Genomic DNA, 22,548 nt, shown 5'->3' with positions numbered 1-22,548 from the left:
GTATAAGTAACACATAATAAATATATTTAAAAAAAGGCCGCTCAAGACTGTTTTGTCATGTTCTATGGTAACCTCAATATGTATTGGTTCATAGGTGCGAAATAATAGTGAATGAAGGTATTAAAATAGGACGAGATAGACCTTAAATCACATTGAATAAACTTGTATTTAATTACCTAATAACTTTTAATATTCATATAAACTAAGCAAAATATATAGTTAGGTTTAATAAAAAAGATCTATATAGACGATACTAGTTAAGTGGGAATATGCTTTGAACATTTTACTAAGTTTACATTCTGTTATATGCTTTTCAAAAGTCTTTTAACCTTGTTAGATACTTAGATGTATACTATTAGAGAATATAGTAGACTATTAGTGCTACATGTGAAATAAGTGATCATTTTAAGTGAAAGCTACTACCTCCATTCCAATTTATGTGAATCTGTTTGAATGGGCATGAAGTTTAAGAAAAAATGAAAAACTTTTTGAAATTTGTGGTCCTAAACAAATCAAAAAGGGGTCCAGAGTATTTGTATGGTTATAAAAGCTTCTCATTAAGGGTAGAATTGTAAGTTTAAGCTAAATTGTTTCCAAATTTAGAAAGGGATCATTCTTTTTGGAACGGACCAAAAAGGAAATAGGTTCATATAAACTGGAACGGAGGTAGTAATAGATAATATTGTGGACTATTAGTGCTTTATGTGAAAAAAGTTTGGATCATTTTAAGTGAAAGCTTAAGCATAGTGGACTATTTTGAATTTTTGCATGGGAGCGCATAATTTAATTAATTATTTTGTCTATTTGTTTTAAGGGAAACTAATTATTTAGCTAAAACGACATCGTCCTGTGTGACTGCGGTAATTTGCCTCAACAAGGGAGAAGAAACGCCGACGGGCGACGACTGAAGAGTGAAGACTGTAAACAGTGTAATGGTCGATAGCCAATTCCACCTGAGTAAAGAGGAAAGGTTAGAAAGAAAGGAAGCTGTAGCAAATAATGGGCGTGTCTCCAAAATTATACGTCAACAAACCTAAAAAAGGTAATCACTATATTATCCCAATAATAATCATTCGGAGAGCGACATTTCAATTATTAATATCCGTTTTATATTCTGATTTACAGCGCAACTGAAGCAACAACAGCCATCTTCTCCACCACCGCCGGCGCCGCCGCCGTCTTCGTCGTCGTCGATGGCGTCATCAGCATCTGTTCGCAGTGCGGCTCCACCACCTCAGCCGCCTAAGGAATCCTTCGTCCGTCGTTACAAGTACCTCTGGCCTATGCTATTGGCTGTCAATTTCTCTATTGGAGGTTCCTCTTTTGCTCTTCACTTTTTACCATTACTGCCATCTCTGCCCAATGCTCCTTAATTTCAATATAAAGTTCCAAAGTCTTTGATTTGCATTTCTGATCGCACTTTTATGGATCTGCTTTATATGTTTTAATTTATTTTTAAGTCCACTATTGTGATGTTATGCTGTATTTAAAAATCCACAGTAAAAAACGCAATCAGGTACTTGCTTTCTAAAAGAAAGATTCAAGCTTTTTATTATGTTAGTAGGCAAATTTCTCAGTCTTTAACTGTTCTCTTTTTGTAATTCAATCTGAGTAGCTTATATCTCATATAGTCATATTCATCAATGTATAAGAGGTGAGAATTTTAGTGCAGCTTTATTTGCATTTGATGAAAAGTCATGCTAGACATAGGAGGGTAAGAAGCTTTGACTAGGTAACTTAATGAAACGAAGTAACTATGTCTAAGATTAAGGGGTTGTACTGATTTTGGAGATAATATAGAAATGGGAGAATCCTCCTTTTGTCCTTGAAGTATCTGGTTGTTTTCCTGTCTTTCCTTTAGCCCTTCTTGCTCTATTGTTCTAAATTGGTTGGCTTTGTCTTCATTTTGGTTCTTGTTATACGTCAGCAAACAAGATTTCCTCTTTTCGGATTCGATAGTTTTAAGATTGTTGTAATTTATTCAGCTTAATAATCACAATGTTCCTGACTCCACATAGTGCAAACAATATACATTTTCTTGCCCTATTTTTGTTTAACCATCCCGTATTCGGAACTCACTAACCTAACTAATCTAGATTCGTGCCAGGTAGGCATACTAAGGGGGTGACGTGCTCTCTATCAAGAAGTTCTCCATTCTCAAGGCTCGAACCTGAGACCTCTAGTTAAGAGTGGAGGGATCCCGACCATCCCACCCGGCCCCTTGGTGGTATAAATAATTTCTTCTCAAGCCACCATATAATGGTGTTCTGAATTTTGAACGGTGTGATTCATTTAGAGGCCTAAACCAAAAAAGTTCAAATCTGACCTGACTGATATGTACGACCAGTAATGCGACCACCTTTAGTTAAAAAGCCTTCACCTTTATCCGTCTGCACGAAATACTGAAATACTACCCAAGAATGATTGTACATTATACGGTCGAGAAACTGCAATAACAGTGAAAAATACACGGCAATTCTCCTGTAAGCTTTTGTATTTTGTCTCTTCTCTGGAATGTAATCCCTCTTAATTTTGTGCTTCCCCATAGACGAGAAAACTTACTGAACAGTTCATGCACCATGTTCGTTGCCATCATTATGGAGGAGTGGTTGCCTGTTGTGGATGATTATTTTTTTCTGTTACAGTGCTGATATAACGTTGCAGGGTCGATGGGGTTTGACGATCTTGATTCAAACACGACTGTCTTGAATAGTTTAACCCAGCTGATTAAAACGTAGATGGTTTAATCCATCTTATTCATGAGGATTGAATATAAATTGTTGGACAATCCAAATCTGGTGCAGATTATTTTTTGTCAAAGTAGGGGATTGTTTCAAAATTGTGATAAGAACTATGAAAAGCTTAAATTACCAGTGATGGAAATCCTCAAAAGAGGTACATCATTGTAAAAGGAACCATAGCCATACTCAATGGTCCACTTGTACAACTGTGCTTTAAGCAACATGGTTATACATTTAAAACTGATCTGTATCTTTGTTAAACTAGTTTCAGCAAGGACAGTTATAATTAAGAAGCAAGTAGTATTGATTGAGTCCATCAAACTTTGTTAAAGCACATTCTTGATTCCCACTTGTAATTTGGTTGGCTGCAAGTGGAAGTCCTTTGTGTGCTTGCACTATATATCTTTAGTATATACATGTGACGGTAAGATGAGATATTTCTGACATTTAATTCCAAGATGAGCTGTATATTTGTTTGTGATGAACATTTGATTAATTTGGCTGTGTGAAATGGTCTTGCGCTCTAATTGTGACCAGAAAGAAGAAACGAAAATTTATGTTCCTGGTTATTTGTTTCAACAAGTTAACGTTCATTGCTTCTCTTACTGTCTCTTATTTCCAAGTTACCTTGTTATCTGTAATGTTTCTTCTGTCTTTTCATGGTCACAACCTTGTGGTACCTGTACAGCTATATGCTGCAGGTCTTTCCGGTTCTCTTTTTAAGAACTCTGCCACTTGCTTTTACCTTGTGGTGCTTCATCTATTTTTGCAATTTGTGTAGCTTACCTTTTCATGAGGACAAAGAAGAAAGATGTGGGAACCGAGGAAGGAGAAATGCCATATGTTCCTAGCGCTGCTTCAACAGCAGCTGCCACGGCAGTTAGTGAAAAAGAAAATGAAGTCACTAAAGAAGTCGCTACTCCACCTCCTGTGCTGCCTGTGATTGTACGTGAGTCAATACCTGAGAATCAACAGCGTGAACTATTTAAGTGGATGTTGGAAGAAAAGAGAAGAGTTGAACCAAAAGATCACGAGGAGAAAAGGCGAATTGACGAGGAGAAAGCCGTTCTCAAGCACTTTATTCGAGCCAAGTCCATCCCAGTTTTGTAGTTTCCGACTCTTGACGAACTTCAGTACTCGTGGGCGTGGATGAAAAACTTAATATTCAGGTTGGATTTTCATCTTTTTTTCTTTTTCTAAATGTGAGAAGGTGCTGAAGTAATGAATTTGCTTGAACAATGAATCAAAATGCCAGATCTCTATCTCAAAATCTTTGGTTTTTCACCAGAAACTTTGTAAATACATTTGCAGGCTTCAACTATGAATTTTCACTGTTTAGAAGACATCATAGAGTTGTTATTGTCTTTATTCTATACTACAACAACAACAACAACAACAACCCAGTATAATCCCACTAGTGGGGTCTGGGTAGAGTTGTGTGTACACAGACCTTACCCCTACCTGGGGTAGAGAGGCTGTTTCCAATAGACCCTCGACTCCCTCCCTCCAAGAACTCCCCATCTTGCTCTCGACTCCTTCCCTCCAAGAACTCCCCACCTTGCTCTTGGCTGACTCGAACTCACAACCTCTTGGTTGGAAGTGGAGGGTGCTAACCACTAGAGCAACCCACTCTTGTCACTATAGTGGAGACTCGGCTTTCCATTAAAGATGTGGAAATGGACAAAAGCAGAACATTGCCTCCTATTAAAGGTGGCGCATTGAGTCAGAAGACTGTTAGACTTGAAACTTTAAGCAAATCAGCTCCAAGGGACAAAATCCTAACTGCAAAAGGGGATTTGAGTTTACACAAATGATCTTGATTCTTGAGTGCATTAAAATATTCTGAGTCAATTTCTTGAGCCACGAGTAAGAGGGTCCCTATTTCCACGTCGTGTTGAATTTGTTAGTCGTTTAGACTTACTACTAATAATTCGACGATACTTGACTGGGAAATTGTACTTTTTTTTTTTTGGTTTCCCACCCGGTGTCCGGTACCTACCTTGGGGCCCGACTAAATTCGGATTCGCGTCGGGAAATCCCACGTTAGGGTAAATCGCTCCCTAATAAAGGCGACTCCACCACAACCCTTGCGGGTGGAAACTGGACTTTGAAGTCATAGTGTGGAAAAAGAAAAAAATTAGATGAAATGGATTTTGTATCAATATTTATAGAGAGTCGCTATACTATCTCGAGGATTGCATTAATTAAAACAGCTAAAGAAAGAACCCAAAATAAGAAAGTTTTCGACAAGTGAAATTTGCCAAGTTGGCTAGTTGCCTCTACTAATTTGGGAGTTCCACATTAAAGGTAGTTGAAAAAACTAATTACAATTTACAATACACTTAGGAACTCGGAGTTACTGATCCTTAAGGATCGATGGGGGTAAAAGAAAAAGAATGCTCACACAATTGGAGTTAAAAGAACCAAACAAAATCCCAAAAAAGAAAAAACAAGAAAGTATCCCCTCCAAAAAAATTAATTGTCGTTTAAGGTTTTGGCACGTTGAATAAGAATTATTTAATAACTAACTATAAGGGAGAATTTGTAAAAATTTAATATATGCCATTTTGATTTCTGAAAGCGATACATAATTTTAATATCAGATCAAGTTTGTTTGGCTAAAGCCATAAATAATAAAATAGGTATGTGGTTTTGGGTGAGGAATGCTACACAACTTGTCCATTTCCTATAGAGATCCCACAATGTGCATATCGAATCAATAGCTGCCGTCAACCATATAATGTGATAATACATCAACTTAGTGCATTCAAGAATTCTATTAATTAATCACGAAAAAAGATCCAATTATAATAGTATAGTTGCATCAACCAGATACTCTAGTACAGAAGAAATATTCTCCAGCATTTTCAAGCTAAGATTTGGTTTATATATTAAGTAACAATTATTAAAAGAAACGTATCTAAAGAAGTTAATGGAATGATGACAATAGAATGAAGTACACGCTTACACTATGATTATTAACAAAAATTAGTTAGGCAATTTGAACAATCATGAAAAGAAGGAATTAATATTGGGGCATGGAACTTAATATTAAATATTCAAAGCCAAAGTCGATGTGGGTCATAAAGATATCAAATACTCCTACTTGCTTAATAACAGTCAAAGGGATATGTAGAAAATCACATGCATATATAACTAATTATATATGAGTATTACAATAAAGTACTAAAAGAAAAGAAAAAAAAGAAAAAAAAGGTAGTCTTACACCTTTCTTTTTTATATGAAAGGTTTGAACACTCAAATCTGAAGCTTCATTGATCAAATGTATATTCTGATACCTCAATTAGTTACTAATCATAAACGTATAAATCAAGAAAGGATTGGCGGAGAATGAGATTAGAAGAGAAGTTTGGCCATGGCTTGTGGGCTTATGAATATGATTATGAAAGCGAAAGTGTAATTAGGTTTCTAATTAGAAAAATAAACTCACATGCAAGCACAATTGTGCTCGGCTGAAGAGGGGACGCTTCATCCAATATTGTGCCTCATATATCATCATGAGCGTAAGACTTCTATTATTTTTTGTTACTAAAATATTACTCCCTCCGATCTACTTTATTTGATTTATTGGCTGTTTTTACACATCTTAAGGAATTCAGCGGTGAATATTGACCATATTAACCTTAATTTATTCATTGAAAACATAACAAATATACTTAGACTCTTTACTCCAAGGGTAACTTTGGAAAAAAAAAGTTAATATATTACTTATTGATATCTGAAAAAATCAAATATTGTGGACCACAAATAAAATGCAAAAAAATCAATTAAAGTGAACCGGAAAGAGTACTAATAGAGAGAGTATATATAACTTAATAAACTTCTCTTTTTACCTACCAAGAATTTGATTTAGCTTAATTATTAGTACATGTTTTGGACCATTTAATAAGATATTCTTTTTTCTTCTTTCCTTCTTGTATATATTTATAGATTGTTTGATAAAAGAAAAAGGAAGTAGTTGGTCTTCTGGGATATATATAAGGTTTCCTTCTTGACCATGCAACTGTATTGTTTGACCCATTCCACACACAAGCGGCTAGCAGATTAGTACTGGTCACTTCTTTTAATATTTTAATTAGTGTATAATAATTTTTAAAAAAAAGAAATTAGTGTATAATTGTGGAGTGTGACGAAAATGTGTGTTTAAAAAAAAGAGTGACATTTCTATATATAGCGCTCTTTTAAAGAGCGCTATACTTTAACGGAGTTTTGGCCGTTAAAGTATAGCGCTCTTTAAAAGAGCGCTATATATATATATATATATATATAACGCCACTGTAAACCGCGATATACAGCTATGCATAGCGCGGTATATAACCGCGCTATACCTGTTTTGTGGACCCACCAATAAGTCTCTTGCGTTTAGCTGACATAACAATAATTCAAATGAGTATAGCGCTCTTTAAAAGAGCACTATACCTAAAAAAAAATCAGCCCACCGAGCTAGGCATTGCCTTATTTAAAGGCGTTAGGATTTTACAAAAATCCATTCAAAAATATTCCTAACTCTCGTTCAAATTTTTCTTCTTGTTAAATTCTCAAGCATTTTTTCATAATGACTGAAGAGCGAAAAGTAAGGGTTTTATTATATTGGGGAGGGGGGATGAGGTTGTGATGGCGAATAACTCTGTGAGCTATAGTTTATCTCCACACTGTCATGTTAAGTTGCCACTCACAATAGAGTACGATAGATTGGTATCGTTGTTATATAATAAAATGAGTGTGAGGAAACGTTCGGTGAACCTTAAAGTAACCGAAAGATATCCGTATTCCGTCACTCCGCAAGGGGTTGCTTCTTACGCTGAGTTTAACATCGACGATGATGAAACTTTGAGGGATTTTTTGAGGACTCCAGATGAATACCGGAAATTTCTTGTGATAAAAATGTTGGAAATGTACGTCAAGGTCGAAGACGTTCGCAATAATGAGGTTGCGCATAGTAGGAATAACCCTCAGTCATCGGGTGGTTATTCTGGAGCAATTTTTACAGGAAAGGTTTCCGGATGAAAGAGTTTGCCCTGATTTAAATTTATCACCACGGGCGAATGAGGAACAAGAAAATAATTTCTCTCCTGCTTTACATAATCTACAAAACGAGTGGTAAACTTTAATTTTCCTTAGTGTTATGATGTATATTTTTGTTGTATTGAATTTGTATTAACACTCATATATTCCACAAGGGGTACCAGCCAGATATGACTTTTACAAGTTATGAACCCACACCCAATTGGAATATGCGTAGTTCTCATGTGTTGGATCATGGTGGTCCATCCGGGAGTCATCACCAACAGGATAATGTCCATCAAGGAATGTCAACACGTTACGACTTGTAAGTGAAGTGATACAGCTATATGAAAAGTATTTATTAATTTCAGTAGCTTATTATTTTGTTGTTTGTGCAATGAAAACGAGCAAGTTGAATCACCTGTCCTCACTCAATTGCCCGAAGACGACATATTAAATCGGGATCTGGCAGATGCACGGAGTAAGGAAGAGAACAGTGATTATGACAACAATGTCGATGATTCCGGAGACGACACACCCTCCCCTCGTGAGGATGGTGATGAGGAGGAAGAGAATGAAGGACCTGATTTGACGAGGGAGTATGCTCCACCCCCCATTAGACCAAGAGTGTACGAGTCCCAAGTGTCGTTTGATGAATGGGATTCCCGACAAAAAGTCGGGTAACGCGGCGGTACCAGGGCATATAGAGCTGAATAGTCTCCGTCTGGATCTGTGAAGGGGGAGCGGAATCAGGTCAGCTCGTCGGTCCCAAGTATGGACCTGCGCCTCTAGCCATGCTACATATGCGTTGTCTGCCTGGAACGATCATCCCGCTGATAATGTGTGGCCTCCCATGTAGGCCCCCTCGGTATATACTGCGGACGGCCAAAATGGCCAAGTACCCGCTCTGTGGCATGATGCTCTACAATATCGAGGCACATCAGCGGGACGAAAGTGCTCCAAATCAGTCGGCCGGCCAAGTAATAATCGGGCAGGCCACCTATCAAGTCGTCGTTATATGGTGTCGAGATGAACTATCAAATAACAACAGAAAACGTGAGTATGTGAAACACATGTGAAGCTATACTAAGTAAGTTTAGGTACACATTTACCTGTGCGCCCTCCAACATATCCAACACATCCCTGCAAAGGGGGAGATTATGCCGAGCCTCGTAATCTCGTACATATCCACGCCGGAGAACCCACCTCCTAGCTAGAGGGAGAAACGGAGGTGATATATCTGGAGGTAATGGTGGTAGAGGTGGCTGCAACTGCAGGAACCGCTCCCACGCCCAAACCTAACATACAAAGTTGACGTAAAGTATAAGATAATTTTTGACTAGATAGAATTGGAAGGAATGAACAAAGTATTCGAATATGTTGTCACCTATAGAAACGGCAAAAATCCACATACGTCATGCTGGGTGCCAATGCTTGCCCGGCACAGATGCTTGTACAAGTAGGTGAGAATAGCAGCACCCCAGCTGTACCGGGGTAAATCATCTAGCAGTTGAAGATGATGAAGAAATCGCAAGCTGACTATCACGACCCAAATTTTCCCTATGTATAATGTCGTGACGGCACCTAGTCTCTACGACTAGGTAAGCCTAACATTTGCGGAATAATGAAATGAAAACATAATTTTAACACTTAACCGTTCAAAAATACACAGCAAATCCCAAAACCTGGAACATCGTGAATCACAAACTACAGAAGAAAAAATCTAGTGTCTCTATACATCAGAGTCTAACAAGGAAAAATACAGAAGATAATGGACATGAGAAAGAGTAGAAGGGGACTCCGAGATTTGCGGACGCGGCAGATATACCTTGAAGTCTCCAAAGCTGTCCCGACTCACTGATAGTGCGGCTAATAAGGTGCACCTGGATCTGCACCCGAAAAACATGTGGAGAGAGTAGCATGAGTACACCACAAATCGGTATCCAGTAAGTGCCAAGCCTAACCTCGGTCGAGTAGTGACGAGGTCAGGCCAGGGCTCTACTGGTAATTATATAAATAAATAATATAGAGTGTAATACCGCAATAAAATAAAGGCTGAAATTTAACAACAATGAAATCATAGAAGGTAACAGCTCAGTACACAGAAACACAACAGGGGATCTTCCGAGATACCGTCTCGTAGTCCCAAACGTAAATGAGCAGGGGGGATCTCCCGGAATATCGTTTCGCAGTCCCAAAATAAATGTGCAAGGGGATCTCCCGGAATATCGTTCCGTAGTCCCAAAATAAATGTGCAGGGGGGATCTCCCGGAATACCGTTCCGTAGTCCCAAAATAAATGTGCAGGGGGATCTCCCGGAATACCGTTCCGTAGTCCCAAAATAAATGTGTATGGGAGATCTCCCGGAATACCGTTCCGTAGTCCCAAAGTAAATATGCAAGACAGGGGGATCTCCCGGAATACCGTTCTGTAGTCCCAAAGTAAATATGCAAGACATGGGGATCTTTCGAAATACCGTTTCGTAGTCCCAAAGTAAATATGCAGCGCGAATGATAGAAATACAACTACATCACGAAATTCTCACAATTTAGACTAAGTACCAGTCAGGGAAGAAGCAGAAAGTTTATTAAGCATGTTGCATATAATTCACATAAAACAATTAAGACACGTAGACATGTTGTATTAGACTAAACATGATAGCTACACATATTGGAATAACTCAATTAATAATGAAAATAGATTAGTACTCATTAAAATGGTATAACTCAAAATAACAGGAAAAACATGTTGCTGCTCAGTAAGAAAATTAGGTTTCTTCACAACTAGCCCGTGTACGTACTCGTCACCTCACGTACACGGCTCTCACATAGCACAATATTTCTAAATCTTAAGGGGATATCCACCACACGAAGTTAGGCAAGCCACTTACCTCGAACCAAGCTCAATCAATCGGTCACAATGCCTTTCCCACGAATATCCGGCTCCGAACGGCCCAAATCTAGCCAAAAATAATTACATATCATAAATACAACAATAATAGACTCATCTAATTAACGAAATCAATATTTTAACGAAAACTACGAAATTAACTCAAAATCGCCAGTGGGCCCCATATCTCGAAATCCGACAAAAGTTACAGAATATGAACGCCCATCCAACTACGAGTCCAACCATACAAATTTCACCAAAATCCGACATCAACTCGAGCCTCAAATCTTCAATTAAAGTCTATGAAGATTTCTACCATTTTCAACCCAATCTTTACCCATTTGAACCACCAAACTCCTGAATAACTGTGCTGAACTTACCAAATCAGGCTCGAGGAGACTGCTTTAGACCATAGAGGGACCAGTGCAACTGACATACAAGGCCACTAAACTCCCCCTGACCAACAAAACCAGGTGGTTGCTCCGTATAAACCTCATCCTCAAGGTTACCGTGAAGAAAAGCATTCTTAATGTCCAACTGATAGAGAGGCCAATGGCGGACAACAGCCATGGATAGAAAAAGGCGTATTGATGTTATTTTAGCCACGGGAGAGTAAGTATCATTGTAATTGAGCCCAAATATTTGAGTATACCCTTTGGCAACAAGACGAGCCTTAAGTCGATCAACCTGGCCATAGGGACCAACTTTGACTGCATACACCCAACGAAAACCAATAATCGATTTACCCGAAGGAAGAGAAACAAGATCCCAAGTACCACTCGTATGTAAAGTAGACATCTCGTCAATCATAGCTTGACGCCACCCTGGATGAGACAGTGCTTCACCTGTAGACTTAGGGATGGAAACAGAGGATAAAGATGACACAAATGCACAATGGGGTGATGACAGACGATGGTAACTTAAACCAACATAATGGGGATTAGGATTAAGTGTAGACCGTGTTAGTTTACAGCTATGTATATAGTGTAGTCTTGTCCCACATTGGAATAGGAGTAGTATGTCCTTGTATAGTATAGCTATAAATAAGGATCTTTTGTATTGTATTGAATATCTAATATCAATAACATTTTTTCTCTCGTGCCTTCTCACAGACCGTATACCTTTCTGTAGTGCAATCGGTTGACTAAGAGGAGACAAATCCGCAGTATTAGCAGGGGCAGGTGCAGGACGTGAATCAGTTGCGCCTGATGCTGGGCGCGGACGACGATGATAAGTCAGGAGAGGTGGAGCTGTAGAAGGTTAAACTGTACTAAGTGGTGGAACTAGAGCTATAGGTGGTGGAGCTACAACTGGAGTTGTAGGTGGTGAAGCTGGAGTTATAGAGGAAGATGAATTAGAGAAAGTGACTGAATCTCCAAAAGAAGGAACTGGTAGCACATCATAAATATCTAAGTGATTACTTGGACCTGTGAAGTATGATTGGGTTTCAAAGAAGGTAACATTAGCAGACATAAGGTACCGCTGGAGGTTAGGAGAATAACATCGATATCCCTTTTGCGTTCTCGAGTAACCCAAAAATACGCACGAGGAGCTAACTTATCTTTTCCTGGAGTAAACATGTGCTCCCAAAGACACGAGGTGGAAGAGAAAATAAAGGTAAGTGGGGAAACATGACAGAGAATGGAACTTGATTCTGGATGGCTGAAGATGGCATACGATTAATAAGATAGCAAGATGTGAGAACTACATCCCCCAAAAACGCAACGGAACATGAGATTCTATGAGTAGGGTACGAGCAGTTTCAATAAGATGTCTATTCTTTCTTTCAGCTACCCCATTTTGTTGGGATGTGTATGGACAAGATGTTTGATAAATAATCCCAAGAGAGTTCATAAACTGCTGAAATCGGGAAGACAAATACTCTAGGGCATTATCACTATGAAATGTGCGGATAGAAACCCCAAATTGATTTTGAATTTTAGCGTGGAAGGTCTCAAAAATAGAAAACAACTCAGATCGATTTTTCATCAAAAATATCCAAGTGCACCTGGAATTCATCAATGAAACTGACAAAGTAGCGGAATCCCAAGGTAAAACTAACCCGACTAGGACCCCAAACATCTGAATGGACTAAAGTAAAATGTGACTCTGCTCAATTATCAAGATGCCGAGGGAAATGGGAGCGGGTATGCTTATCGAGCTGACATGAATCACACTCTACGATGGACAAGTAAGATAAATCAGGTACCATTTTTTGAAGTTTTGACAAACTGGGATGTCCCAACTGTTTATGTAATAAATATGGTGAATCATTAACATGACAAGTTGTCGAAGGAAGACAAGATGTGAGTCCATGTGATTTTGCAAGGATAGTAATAAAGTCCATCTGATTCACGCCTGATACCAATGATCCGCTTTGTACTGCGTTCTTGCATAAAAATAATGTCATCAAGAAATAAAACAGAGCATTTAAGTGATTTGGCTAAGCGACTAACAATTATGAGATTAAAAGGACTATCGGGAACATAAAGAACTGATAAATCACCCTTCTTTACTCCAAACCCGAAAGTGAAGAATTGAGGAAAGAAATTCTTACCTCTTTGAAGCCCTAGCTCCTTGTGAAATCTTCAAACCTTGAACAAGAAATTGATGGATAAATGACTAAGTCTTCACTTTCTCTCTCTAAAATATTAGATGAAACCCTTCAAAATGACCCCCAATAGTGTTTTATAAGAATAGGGTCGGGTTTATAAAATCAGAAAAATAAAGCTCCGGAACAGGTTCTGCGGTTGCATATGCGATCGCATAATGGTTATGTGAACCGCATATCGGTCGCATAATCGGTGTCCAAAACTGGCAGACATCTGTCTGTGTAACTGGTCACTATGCGGCCCGCATACCTGTTCTGCGGTCGCATAACAGTTATGCGGTCGCATAGTCGACCGTAGATTTCATCCAAACTGGCCTTCTTCTGCCTCACTTATGCGGCCATTATGTGGCCCGCAGAATGATTATGTTGTCTCATAATGGACCGCAGAAACGCATTTTTCTACCAAAATTTTCCTTTACTTCATGGTGCATTGTTCAACCCAAAAAGTCTGAGCCGCGGCGAGCTTATTTCTACAACCTTTGTACTATTTGATCTACCTCGACGCCACAAAAAAACTTAATTTCCTTAGCAAAACTTTCCGGGTCACTACACATACGTCAACATCTGGTCAACCTTTTCAACTGAATTTCGAAACCTTGGAACTTGGTGTTCCAAATCATTCAAAAGTCTTACCGGACCCGAACCAATTACCCCTGGCAAGTCACATAACAAATGTAAAGCATAAATTGAGCAGTAAATGGGGAAACGGAATTTTAATACTCAAAACGACGGGTCGGATCGTTACACTGACTAGGTTCCCCGAAGTGTTCGGGAACAAGACCCCCCCAATAGAAGGAGCAACAACAACCTCGTATACCGGTGAATATGCAGATCATTTGTCTCCCCGGTGATGTCGGGGTGCAATATCTCCAAATGCTGTCGAATAGCTGTCAAACTCATGCGACTGGCCCCTGAGTGTGCAGTCTCATCCTGTGGCCTGGAACTAGTGAGTTGCTGCAGCATGTCCAAATACTGCCCACGCGTCATCTCTCTTATGGCCTGAGGCAGTGCAACGGGTAGTCCATCAACAGGCATCCCATATAAAACCTCCACGTCCTGCAGTGTGATGGTGGCCTCGCCAATGGGCAGGTGGAAAATGTGCGTCTCCGGTCGCCACCGCTCTATCAGGGCCGTGATTAAAGACTAGTCGAGCTGCACCCGCCCGATCTCCAAAATTCTGTAGAAGCCCGTATCCCGCAGGCGCTGGACTACACGGGGATGGAGATCTATGTCCTTCATAAAATTCCACATGTCATCCACTTTCCTGGCGCGGAGAGTCTGGGCCAATAACTCTCCCTCTCATACGTAGGCAGACCTATGATCTCCCTGTAACACTAATAGCTCATCGGAGACAGGTCCGGGATGCATAGGCGGCACGTCCATGTCGTCTATTATAAATTAAACAACATTAATTGTATGTTTGATCTGTAAATTAAATAATTATTTTTTATAATTATACAATATTTAATTAGACAGAGTATATATCTATGGGTTTCAGGCTCGATATTTGATACCCAGTAGCACCAAGCTATCCTAAGTTCTTGTATGTGTCAATTTTATTATTTTCGTAATTTTGTATGTTTGATCTGTAAATTAAATAATTATTTTTTATAATTATACAATATTTAATTGGACAGAGTATATACTTATGAGTTCCAGGCTCGATATTTGAGACCCAGTAGCACCAAGTTATCCTGAATTCTTATGTGTGTCAATTTTAATATTTTTCATAATTTTGTATGTTTGTTTTGTAAATTAAATAATTAATTTTTATCATATTTAATTGGACAGAGTATATACCTATGGGTTCCAGGCTCGATATTTGAGGCCCAGTAGCACCAAGCTATCCTGAATTTTTATGTGTGTCAATTTTAATATTTTTATAATTTGTATGTTTGTTTTGTAAATTAAATAATTAATTTTTGTAAATTGGACAGAGTTTGTGTTTGATCTAATCAGTATAAAAAATACTTAAACTATAAGAATTCTACGCTAAAAGGCTCTACATTTTATTACGCTAAAAGGGCACTAGTCTTTAAGCAAATAAATAATCTAAACTATATAAATATAAAAGTATAGCGCTCTTTAAAAGAGCGCTATATATAAAAATGTCACTCTTTTTTTTTAAACACACATTTGTCTCACACTTTTCAAAAGAACCACAAATGTGTTATGAAATCTATAATTGTGGTGTAGTAGAATCTATCCTAGCCTATTATTCTCATTCCAATACAATCATATGCCTAGACTCTTTTAATGATTAGTGCACGTTGGTGAGTGATCACTGGATTTATATAATCACACAGTTCTCATTAAGTACAGAGCCCAAAAAAATCTACACAGAATCAAGAATAGATGTCAGTGATTTACCCAGAGATTAATCCTTCTCACTTTTGGAGAATTCTAGCAAATGGCTATGGCCTATAAGCTGGAGCCAAGCAAAAACAGTAGTAGTAATCAGCGGCGAAGTCAAGATTTTTATTAAGGGGAGACAAAACATAAAAAAATAAACCCATCAACAAGTCAAGAGATGTCATTATATAGTATATATACATATTTTAAAAAATATTACCTAGCTATACAATGTCATTTTTCGGTGAAGGGGTATCGATTGACAACTCTTTGAGTGTATGTGGCTCTGCCAAGTATAGTTGGGGGTGCTGACCATCAGAGTAATCCCTCTTGCCGCTTGCTTGTCTATTAGCTAACAAATTACTCCAACAAAGGGATGAAAGGAGAATTAAAAAAAGGTAAGATACAATTAATTTTTTTAAAAAAATAGACAAGCACATAGGTAATTAGCGGACGTCGATTAATTTCTAAGAATATGGTTTAGAGGCCATATTATATGCAATTAACTATTAATGAATCATGACTCATCCAACTAAAGCTTCTTAACTACTCAAGTACACACTTCCAATTATTAGGAATATTATAAGATTTAAAAAAAACCCTCTTTCTGCTTTTCCCTCCCCACCAATTACCCTACTCCAAACAACAAAAATACACAAAAGCGTGTGCAACGTTCAAACACAACTCACAAATAATACACATATCTACAAAACCATTGTCAAAATCATTAGCCAAGATCTAGCAAACATAAGAAGAAGAAAAATTCTCAGATGGATAGTACCCTTTGGAATTTGTTAGCAACAGTACTAATCCTCTTCTTAATATCAGCATTAATCATCATTTTTCATAGGAAATTCATCATCAAACCAACATCATCAATATACATAATTCAACTTCCTTTGGGAAATCTTGGATGGCCTTTCATCGGAGAAACCCTAGAGTTCATCTCTTGTGCCTACTCTGATTCCCCTGAAAGCTTTATGGACAAGCGTCGCCACATGTAAGTTTAATTTAAATCATACGTTGTTCAGTGTGATTGATACGACTAAAGTTATTTTTCGAAAAAATATAAAATAACTCATTTATGTAGTTTTTAGTTGGAGAGTGGAAAATATTTTCCAAAGAACATTATACTAAAGATTGATATTAATATTAGCAAGCTTTTTACGTATTATTAAAGACTGGTAATAATGTCTATGTGCCGTTTATAGTTGTGATATGATATTAAGAGTTGGGATATCTGTCAAGGAAAAAATATCTTCTGCCTAAAAGTAAGAACAGTAAGAATATTTTCTGGCTAGCAAACATCAAAATATTTTTCTATCGTACCAAACACACAGGAATCTTCTCTATTGGGTCATTATGATCAGTCTGTTAATTACTATGTAATAAATGTTATTTACGTATTTTTGCTTTTTGGCTGTGGAAAATTTTGAAGGTATGGAAAAGTGTTCAAGTCACATATATTTGGAAGTCCGACAATAGTTTCAACTGATGCAGAAGTTAACAGAAGTATTCTTCAAAGTGATGCAAAGACTTTTGTGCCTTTCTATCCAAAATCTCTAACTGAACTCATGGGAAAATCCTCCATTTTGCTCATTAATGGAAGTTTGCAAAGGAGAATCCATGGCCTAATTGGAGCTTTTTTCAAGTCTCCTCATGTTAAAGCTCGGATTACCCATGACATGCAAAAGTATGTTCAACAATCTATGGCTAATTGGCATGAAAATTGCCCCATCTATATTCAAGACCAAGCTAAAAATGTTAGTTTCCTTTTCCCTGCCTCTTACTTAACCATTTAGTTATCTTATTTCAAGATTATGCACTAATAGAATTTTTTTAGTATATTTCAAAGTGTTGTGACAGGTAACTTATGTTATTTTCAGGTTATTAATTTCACTTTTATTGACCCATTACTTATTGTTATTTTTTAAAACATCTGATAGTGTAAAAAGAATTTTATCGGACTAATTAAGTGAGTAGAAGTTAAACTCTTCTAAATGGAGAAGGGCAAAAATGATATTGGGTGTGTAAGAGGACGATTACAGTCCGACTAATTCGTTGTCCAAAGCTTTTCCTACAGTGAAAATTAATGATTATGACCTAAATCGTGGGTTTATGCTAAAATTGGATGAATTATGTTGTTGGCAAAAGTGCAGTCATTTGTAATAATTATGTTTACATAATTATAATAATGTGTCTAATTTCAACTTTGTTTCCTTTTCATGTTTTTTCTTTAAACTTTTGCTTTATGGTACGTTCAGATTGCTTTCCAAGTGTTAGTCAAAGCGTTGATTGGAATAGATCAAGGTGACCAATTGGAGTTTTTAAAGAGTCAATTTCAAGAATTCATAGCTGGTCTTATGTCTTTGCCAATAAATATTCCTGGAAGCAGACTTCACCGCTCTTTACAGGCAAGTTATGCTAATTTACTTTCATTTTATACGACATATTTGACTGAATACAAAACTTATTTACGAAATTTTATTTTTTCATTGTACAACGGAATCTTGAATTGCTAATTTGTTTTCAGGCGAAAAAGAGAATGGTGAAATTGATCCAAAGAATAATACAAGAAAAGAGGGACAGGAGTACTGTTTCAACAGTAAGTGAAGACGTAGCTGATGTTTTGCTAAATGATACAAGTGAAGAACTAACAGATAATCTAATATCGGATAATATGATTGATTTGATGATACCTGGAGAAGATTCAGTTCCTGTCCTTATTACTCTTGCCATAAAATACCTTTCAGATTGCCCTGCTGCCCTCCAACAATTGACGGTATGTACTATAGTTCTTAGCAAGAATTTTTGTACAACGAGGAATCTATTGCAACGGATTAATATATACGGGTCTGGGGAGGTTAGTTTGTACGCAGACCTTACCCCTACCCTGGGATAGAGAGACTGTTTCCGATAGACCCTCGACTCCCTCCCTCCAAAAACTCTCACCTTGCTCTTGGGGTGACTTGAACTCACAACCTCTTGGTTGGAAGTGGAGGGTGTTCACCACTAGAGCAACTACTCTTGTCATATACCAGTTGAATATATATAGGTTAAAGTATATATCATATATGTCACGACAAAAACTGACTTATCAACACCTTTTAATTTCTTTTTTTCATGTTTTTTACTACTACTAATGATTAATGAGAATGACTCGTACTTGATTGTAGTTCTTTTGATCAATGGCAATTATTTTCCATTTAATTATTACTAGAATTATTTTTTTAATTCCATGGTGGTTTACAGGAGGAGAACCTGACATTAAAGAGGCTGAAAGAAAAGCAAGGAGAAACACTAGTGTGGAGCGATTATTTATCCTTACCATTTACACAAAACGTAAGTTATTTTTTTAATAGTATTTCAACTTTTCGGTGTAATAAACATAACTTTGCCATAATAAAGAAACTGATGAATAGTTGGAATTGTTTTTTTTTTTATAGGTGATATCAGAGACATTAAGAATGGGAAACATAATAATAGGGGTAATGAGGAAAGCAGTGAAAGATGTGGAGATAAAAGGATATTTAATTCCTAAAGGATGGTGTGCTTTGGCATATTTTAGATCAGTTCATCTTGATGATAATCTCTATGACTTTCCTTTTCAGTTTAATCCCTGGCGCTGGCAAGTAAGCACAAACAAATTAAATTAGTATGTTTAATTCTTGATGAGATTGATTTCGTGGAATTTTAATTAGCCAACTGAATTATATACCAAATCGCTATTAGACGCACTCTGAAAAGGTTGAGTGTGTAAAATGATATTTGTCGTCAGAAAGTGTATAAGGAGGGATTTGATGCATAGTTCAGGTGGCTACTTATGTATTTTGCCTTGCGAACAACTTCTTCCTAGAGGGAAAATTATTTTACTTTGATTTAACTTATATACATCGATAATATAAAAAACGACGGTAGTAACTTGGATCTTAAACTTTTGTAATATGATGATTACAGAACAAGGAAACGAACAACTATAACTTCACACCATTTGGAGGTGGACAAAGGCTGTGCCCTGGGCTTGACCTTGCTAGGCTTGAAGCTTCTATCTTCCTCCACCACTTTACTACTCAATTCAGGTACTTTTTACTGTAGATTAATTTTAATTAAGTATATCAATTGACCACAACCCTAAACTGTCCAAAATAATGATGTTATATATATATATATATATATATATATATCGATTTAGCTTGTTTGGCACTAAGATTTAGTTGTTTTTTATTTATTCCAAAACTCTTACTGTGTGGTCAATACCGATTCTATGTTTGGAAAGTTGATAAGCTAATTCATATAGGTATATATTTGTCAGGTGCCCATCTAAATTGGAAGCGGTTATAGATCCTAGAGATAACAAAACTTCGTAAGAAAATATTTCGAGAACTATATGAAGATCAAATTAGGTCTCAAATCGATATTTTACTACTTCACAAGTTTTCTGTTCGACACAATATTCATACGGGCAATTATGAATTGTACCAATAAAAGCTGAATTTTGGTTAATTATATTGTATGTAGGGGTATCAAATACTCAAATGGACGGGTTGTGTCAATTTTGGGCGGGTCAAAATAGATTGAGTCAATAATTGGGCCGGTCAAATGACCCGCCCGAAAGTTACTTGGGCTAAAATGGATTGGGTCAAGATTGTCTAAAATTTGGATCATAACCCAACCCGCCCAACTCTTATCAAGCTTTGCTTAATATGTGTTATTTTCTTATGAATTGTATAATTACTAAATAAGAATTTTTTTCTTTTGTTATGGTCATATATAACGTATCAAACAAAAAAAATTATTTCTAAGATATTTTGGTAAAATTACTCATGGATTAATTTGGACTAAAAATCAGTCCAACTTTAAATGAGTTGAGATAGATTGGGTTAAGATAAACTGAGTTTAATAAATGGCGGGTCAATAACCAATCTAACCTTGGACGTATTGGGCGAGTCATTTGGGCTTGTGCCAAATTTGATAGCATTAATTGAATGCATGAAAAATTACATAATAATTGCAGGTGGGTGGCTGAGGAGGATTCCATTATCAACTTTCCAACTGTAAGAATGAAGAGGGGAATGCCAGTTTGGATTAAAAGGAGAGAGCAGACAACAACAGAGTAGCCACTCAACTACTGCCCAATTAGTAAAGAAAAGATCATGCAACAACATCAACATGTTAGAAGAATTCAACACATTAGAAGATTTACAAGTACAACGTAACGAATTATACTAGAGAAAAAGCAGCTGCTTTTGCAACACACGTGTGGAGGGACTATTTAATTTGTCCTTTTCTTATGAATTTTTGCGCGCACACATATATATATATATATATACACACTCCAGTATTTAGATTTATACTTTTTCTGGGACCCCATTAGACATTTTCACTGATTTTACTTGTTTTCCACTCTCATATTCCACCTCTTGTCTGTAATCTGTACAAATGCTATATATATAAAAAAGAAAAGGTGACCAAAAGGGCCAATCAATTTATGACTATAAACTAAATATTTTATATGTTATATTTGGTAAGCAGCTATCGCTTTCCATTTATGAGTCTATATATGGGGCCATATACTAAGTTGTAATGGCATCATTTTAATCACTTTAATTTGGAAGCTTTAGAGTGAGTTTTACCTGTCCGTCTGGTTTCAATTAAAAGTTGATTACTATTTATAATCGTTTAAATAACTGTAGCTATCTGTGTTTCTATATCTGTCGCACCCCTTTTTCTACCCGCAAAGTAATATTGTGTGGATTAAAGGGTTTTTCCAATTAAAGTGACAAAATTGAGTATGAATTATTTTATTTATAGAGTCGCCACTTTTATTTGAATCTCTAATCAAAGGAAGATTTGACTCTATTATTATTGGTCTACGAAAATAAAGTCCGGGTAAGAAATTCTGTTAATCGGGGAGAAGGTGTAAGGCATTCCCCGAATTCCGTGGTTATAGCACGGTCGCTTTTATTGACTAAAATTTGGCTTGAATTAGTTTTGGATAAAGTGTGTATTATTTGCCTTAAGTTACTATTGTCTAGTGTTGCTTAATAATTAATAATTTTGCCCTAGGAGCGTGCAAGCACATAAAGTCCTTATTTGATTATATGTACTAAAACAAAGAACGTGTCGGTACACATGGTTTAAATACAATTAATATTGAAAAGTCAAGGAGCGGGAATGCACACATGACTACTTTATTAAAAACAAAATCGACCAAGGACCGTGTATGAACACATGGTCTACATCTCAAACGTGCCTAAAATTGCCTATCGCTTAAATTAATTAAAAAGCGATTCTTTTTTATTTATTACTTGTTCGACTGGAAAAAAAAATATTATTATTAAAAATAATTTTTACTAATGCAAGACATTAAACCCGGGTAAGCTTATGTTAAGCTTTCATGGTATTTGGCCACTTATTTTATTTAACAAAAGATAATTTATTGGTTTTAAAGAAAATGCCCATCTTGCTTTCTATTGTCATTGGACATACAAATTTTAGCTTATTTGGACCATGTTGCTTAAGAGTCTCGATGACCAAGACAAACAAAATAACAAGTATTCTTCTAAGCCCAAATTGCTTCTTACATTGATGTCCAAACTAATTTTATTTTTTTTTCATAAAAGAAACTTACATGCTAATTATTATATTTTATCTTCTTAACCAACTATTTCTTAAGGACTAACATAATATTTCTACTCATCTACACCAATCATGGCACTAATCAAACTACACGCATTAACAACATAAAAACCACGACTAAATATAAAAACTACAAAAAACGGTAATACTTCAATGCTAAAGAGAAGAACTATATTAAGTATAATATTATGTTGACTATAATTCAAAGCATCAAAATATTTGAAGCTAGAAGTCTTTCTTAGATAATTATACATGAACCATGAAAGTAACTCACGGAAAAGAGCCCGAACT

The 22,548-nt window shown here is 36.7% G+C and overlaps 2 protein-coding genes across 2 annotated transcripts; both read left to right on the top strand.

The window, feature by feature from the left end:
* The first annotated feature begins 857 nt into the window (after positions 1–857).
* Positions 858–4,084, top strand: LOC104088434 (uncharacterized). The gene is made up of 3 exons (XM_009593110.4): positions 858–1,042; positions 1,126–1,314; positions 3,523–4,084. Exons 1-3 carry the CDS (start codon positions 1,000–1,002, stop codon positions 3,849–3,851), a joined length of 561 nt encoding a protein of 186 aa, XP_009591405.1. The 5' UTR covers positions 858–999; the 3' UTR covers positions 3,852–4,084.
* Positions 4,085–16,224: 12,140 nt separating this feature from the next.
* Positions 16,225–21,027, top strand: LOC104121493 (3-epi-6-deoxocathasterone 23-monooxygenase CYP90D1). The gene is made up of 8 exons (XM_009633504.3): positions 16,225–16,618; positions 17,057–17,381; positions 17,883–18,032; positions 18,152–18,400; positions 18,871–18,960; positions 19,065–19,250; positions 19,576–19,697; positions 20,633–21,027. The coding sequence occupies exons 1-8, from the start codon at positions 16,389–16,391 to the stop codon at positions 20,733–20,735; spliced, it is 1,455 nt and encodes a 484-aa protein (XP_009631799.1). The 5' UTR covers positions 16,225–16,388; the 3' UTR covers positions 20,736–21,027.
* Positions 21,028–22,548: the final 1,521 nt, after the last annotated feature.

Source organism: Nicotiana tomentosiformis, chromosome 3 (genome assembly GCF_000390325.3).
Source record: "Nicotiana tomentosiformis chromosome 3, ASM39032v3, whole genome shotgun sequence".
NCBI classification, from domain to species: Eukaryota; Viridiplantae; Streptophyta; class Magnoliopsida; order Solanales; family Solanaceae; genus Nicotiana; species Nicotiana tomentosiformis.
The sequence above is the reverse complement of the archived record's forward strand: the minus strand, read 5'-3'. Positions and strand labels throughout refer to the sequence as shown.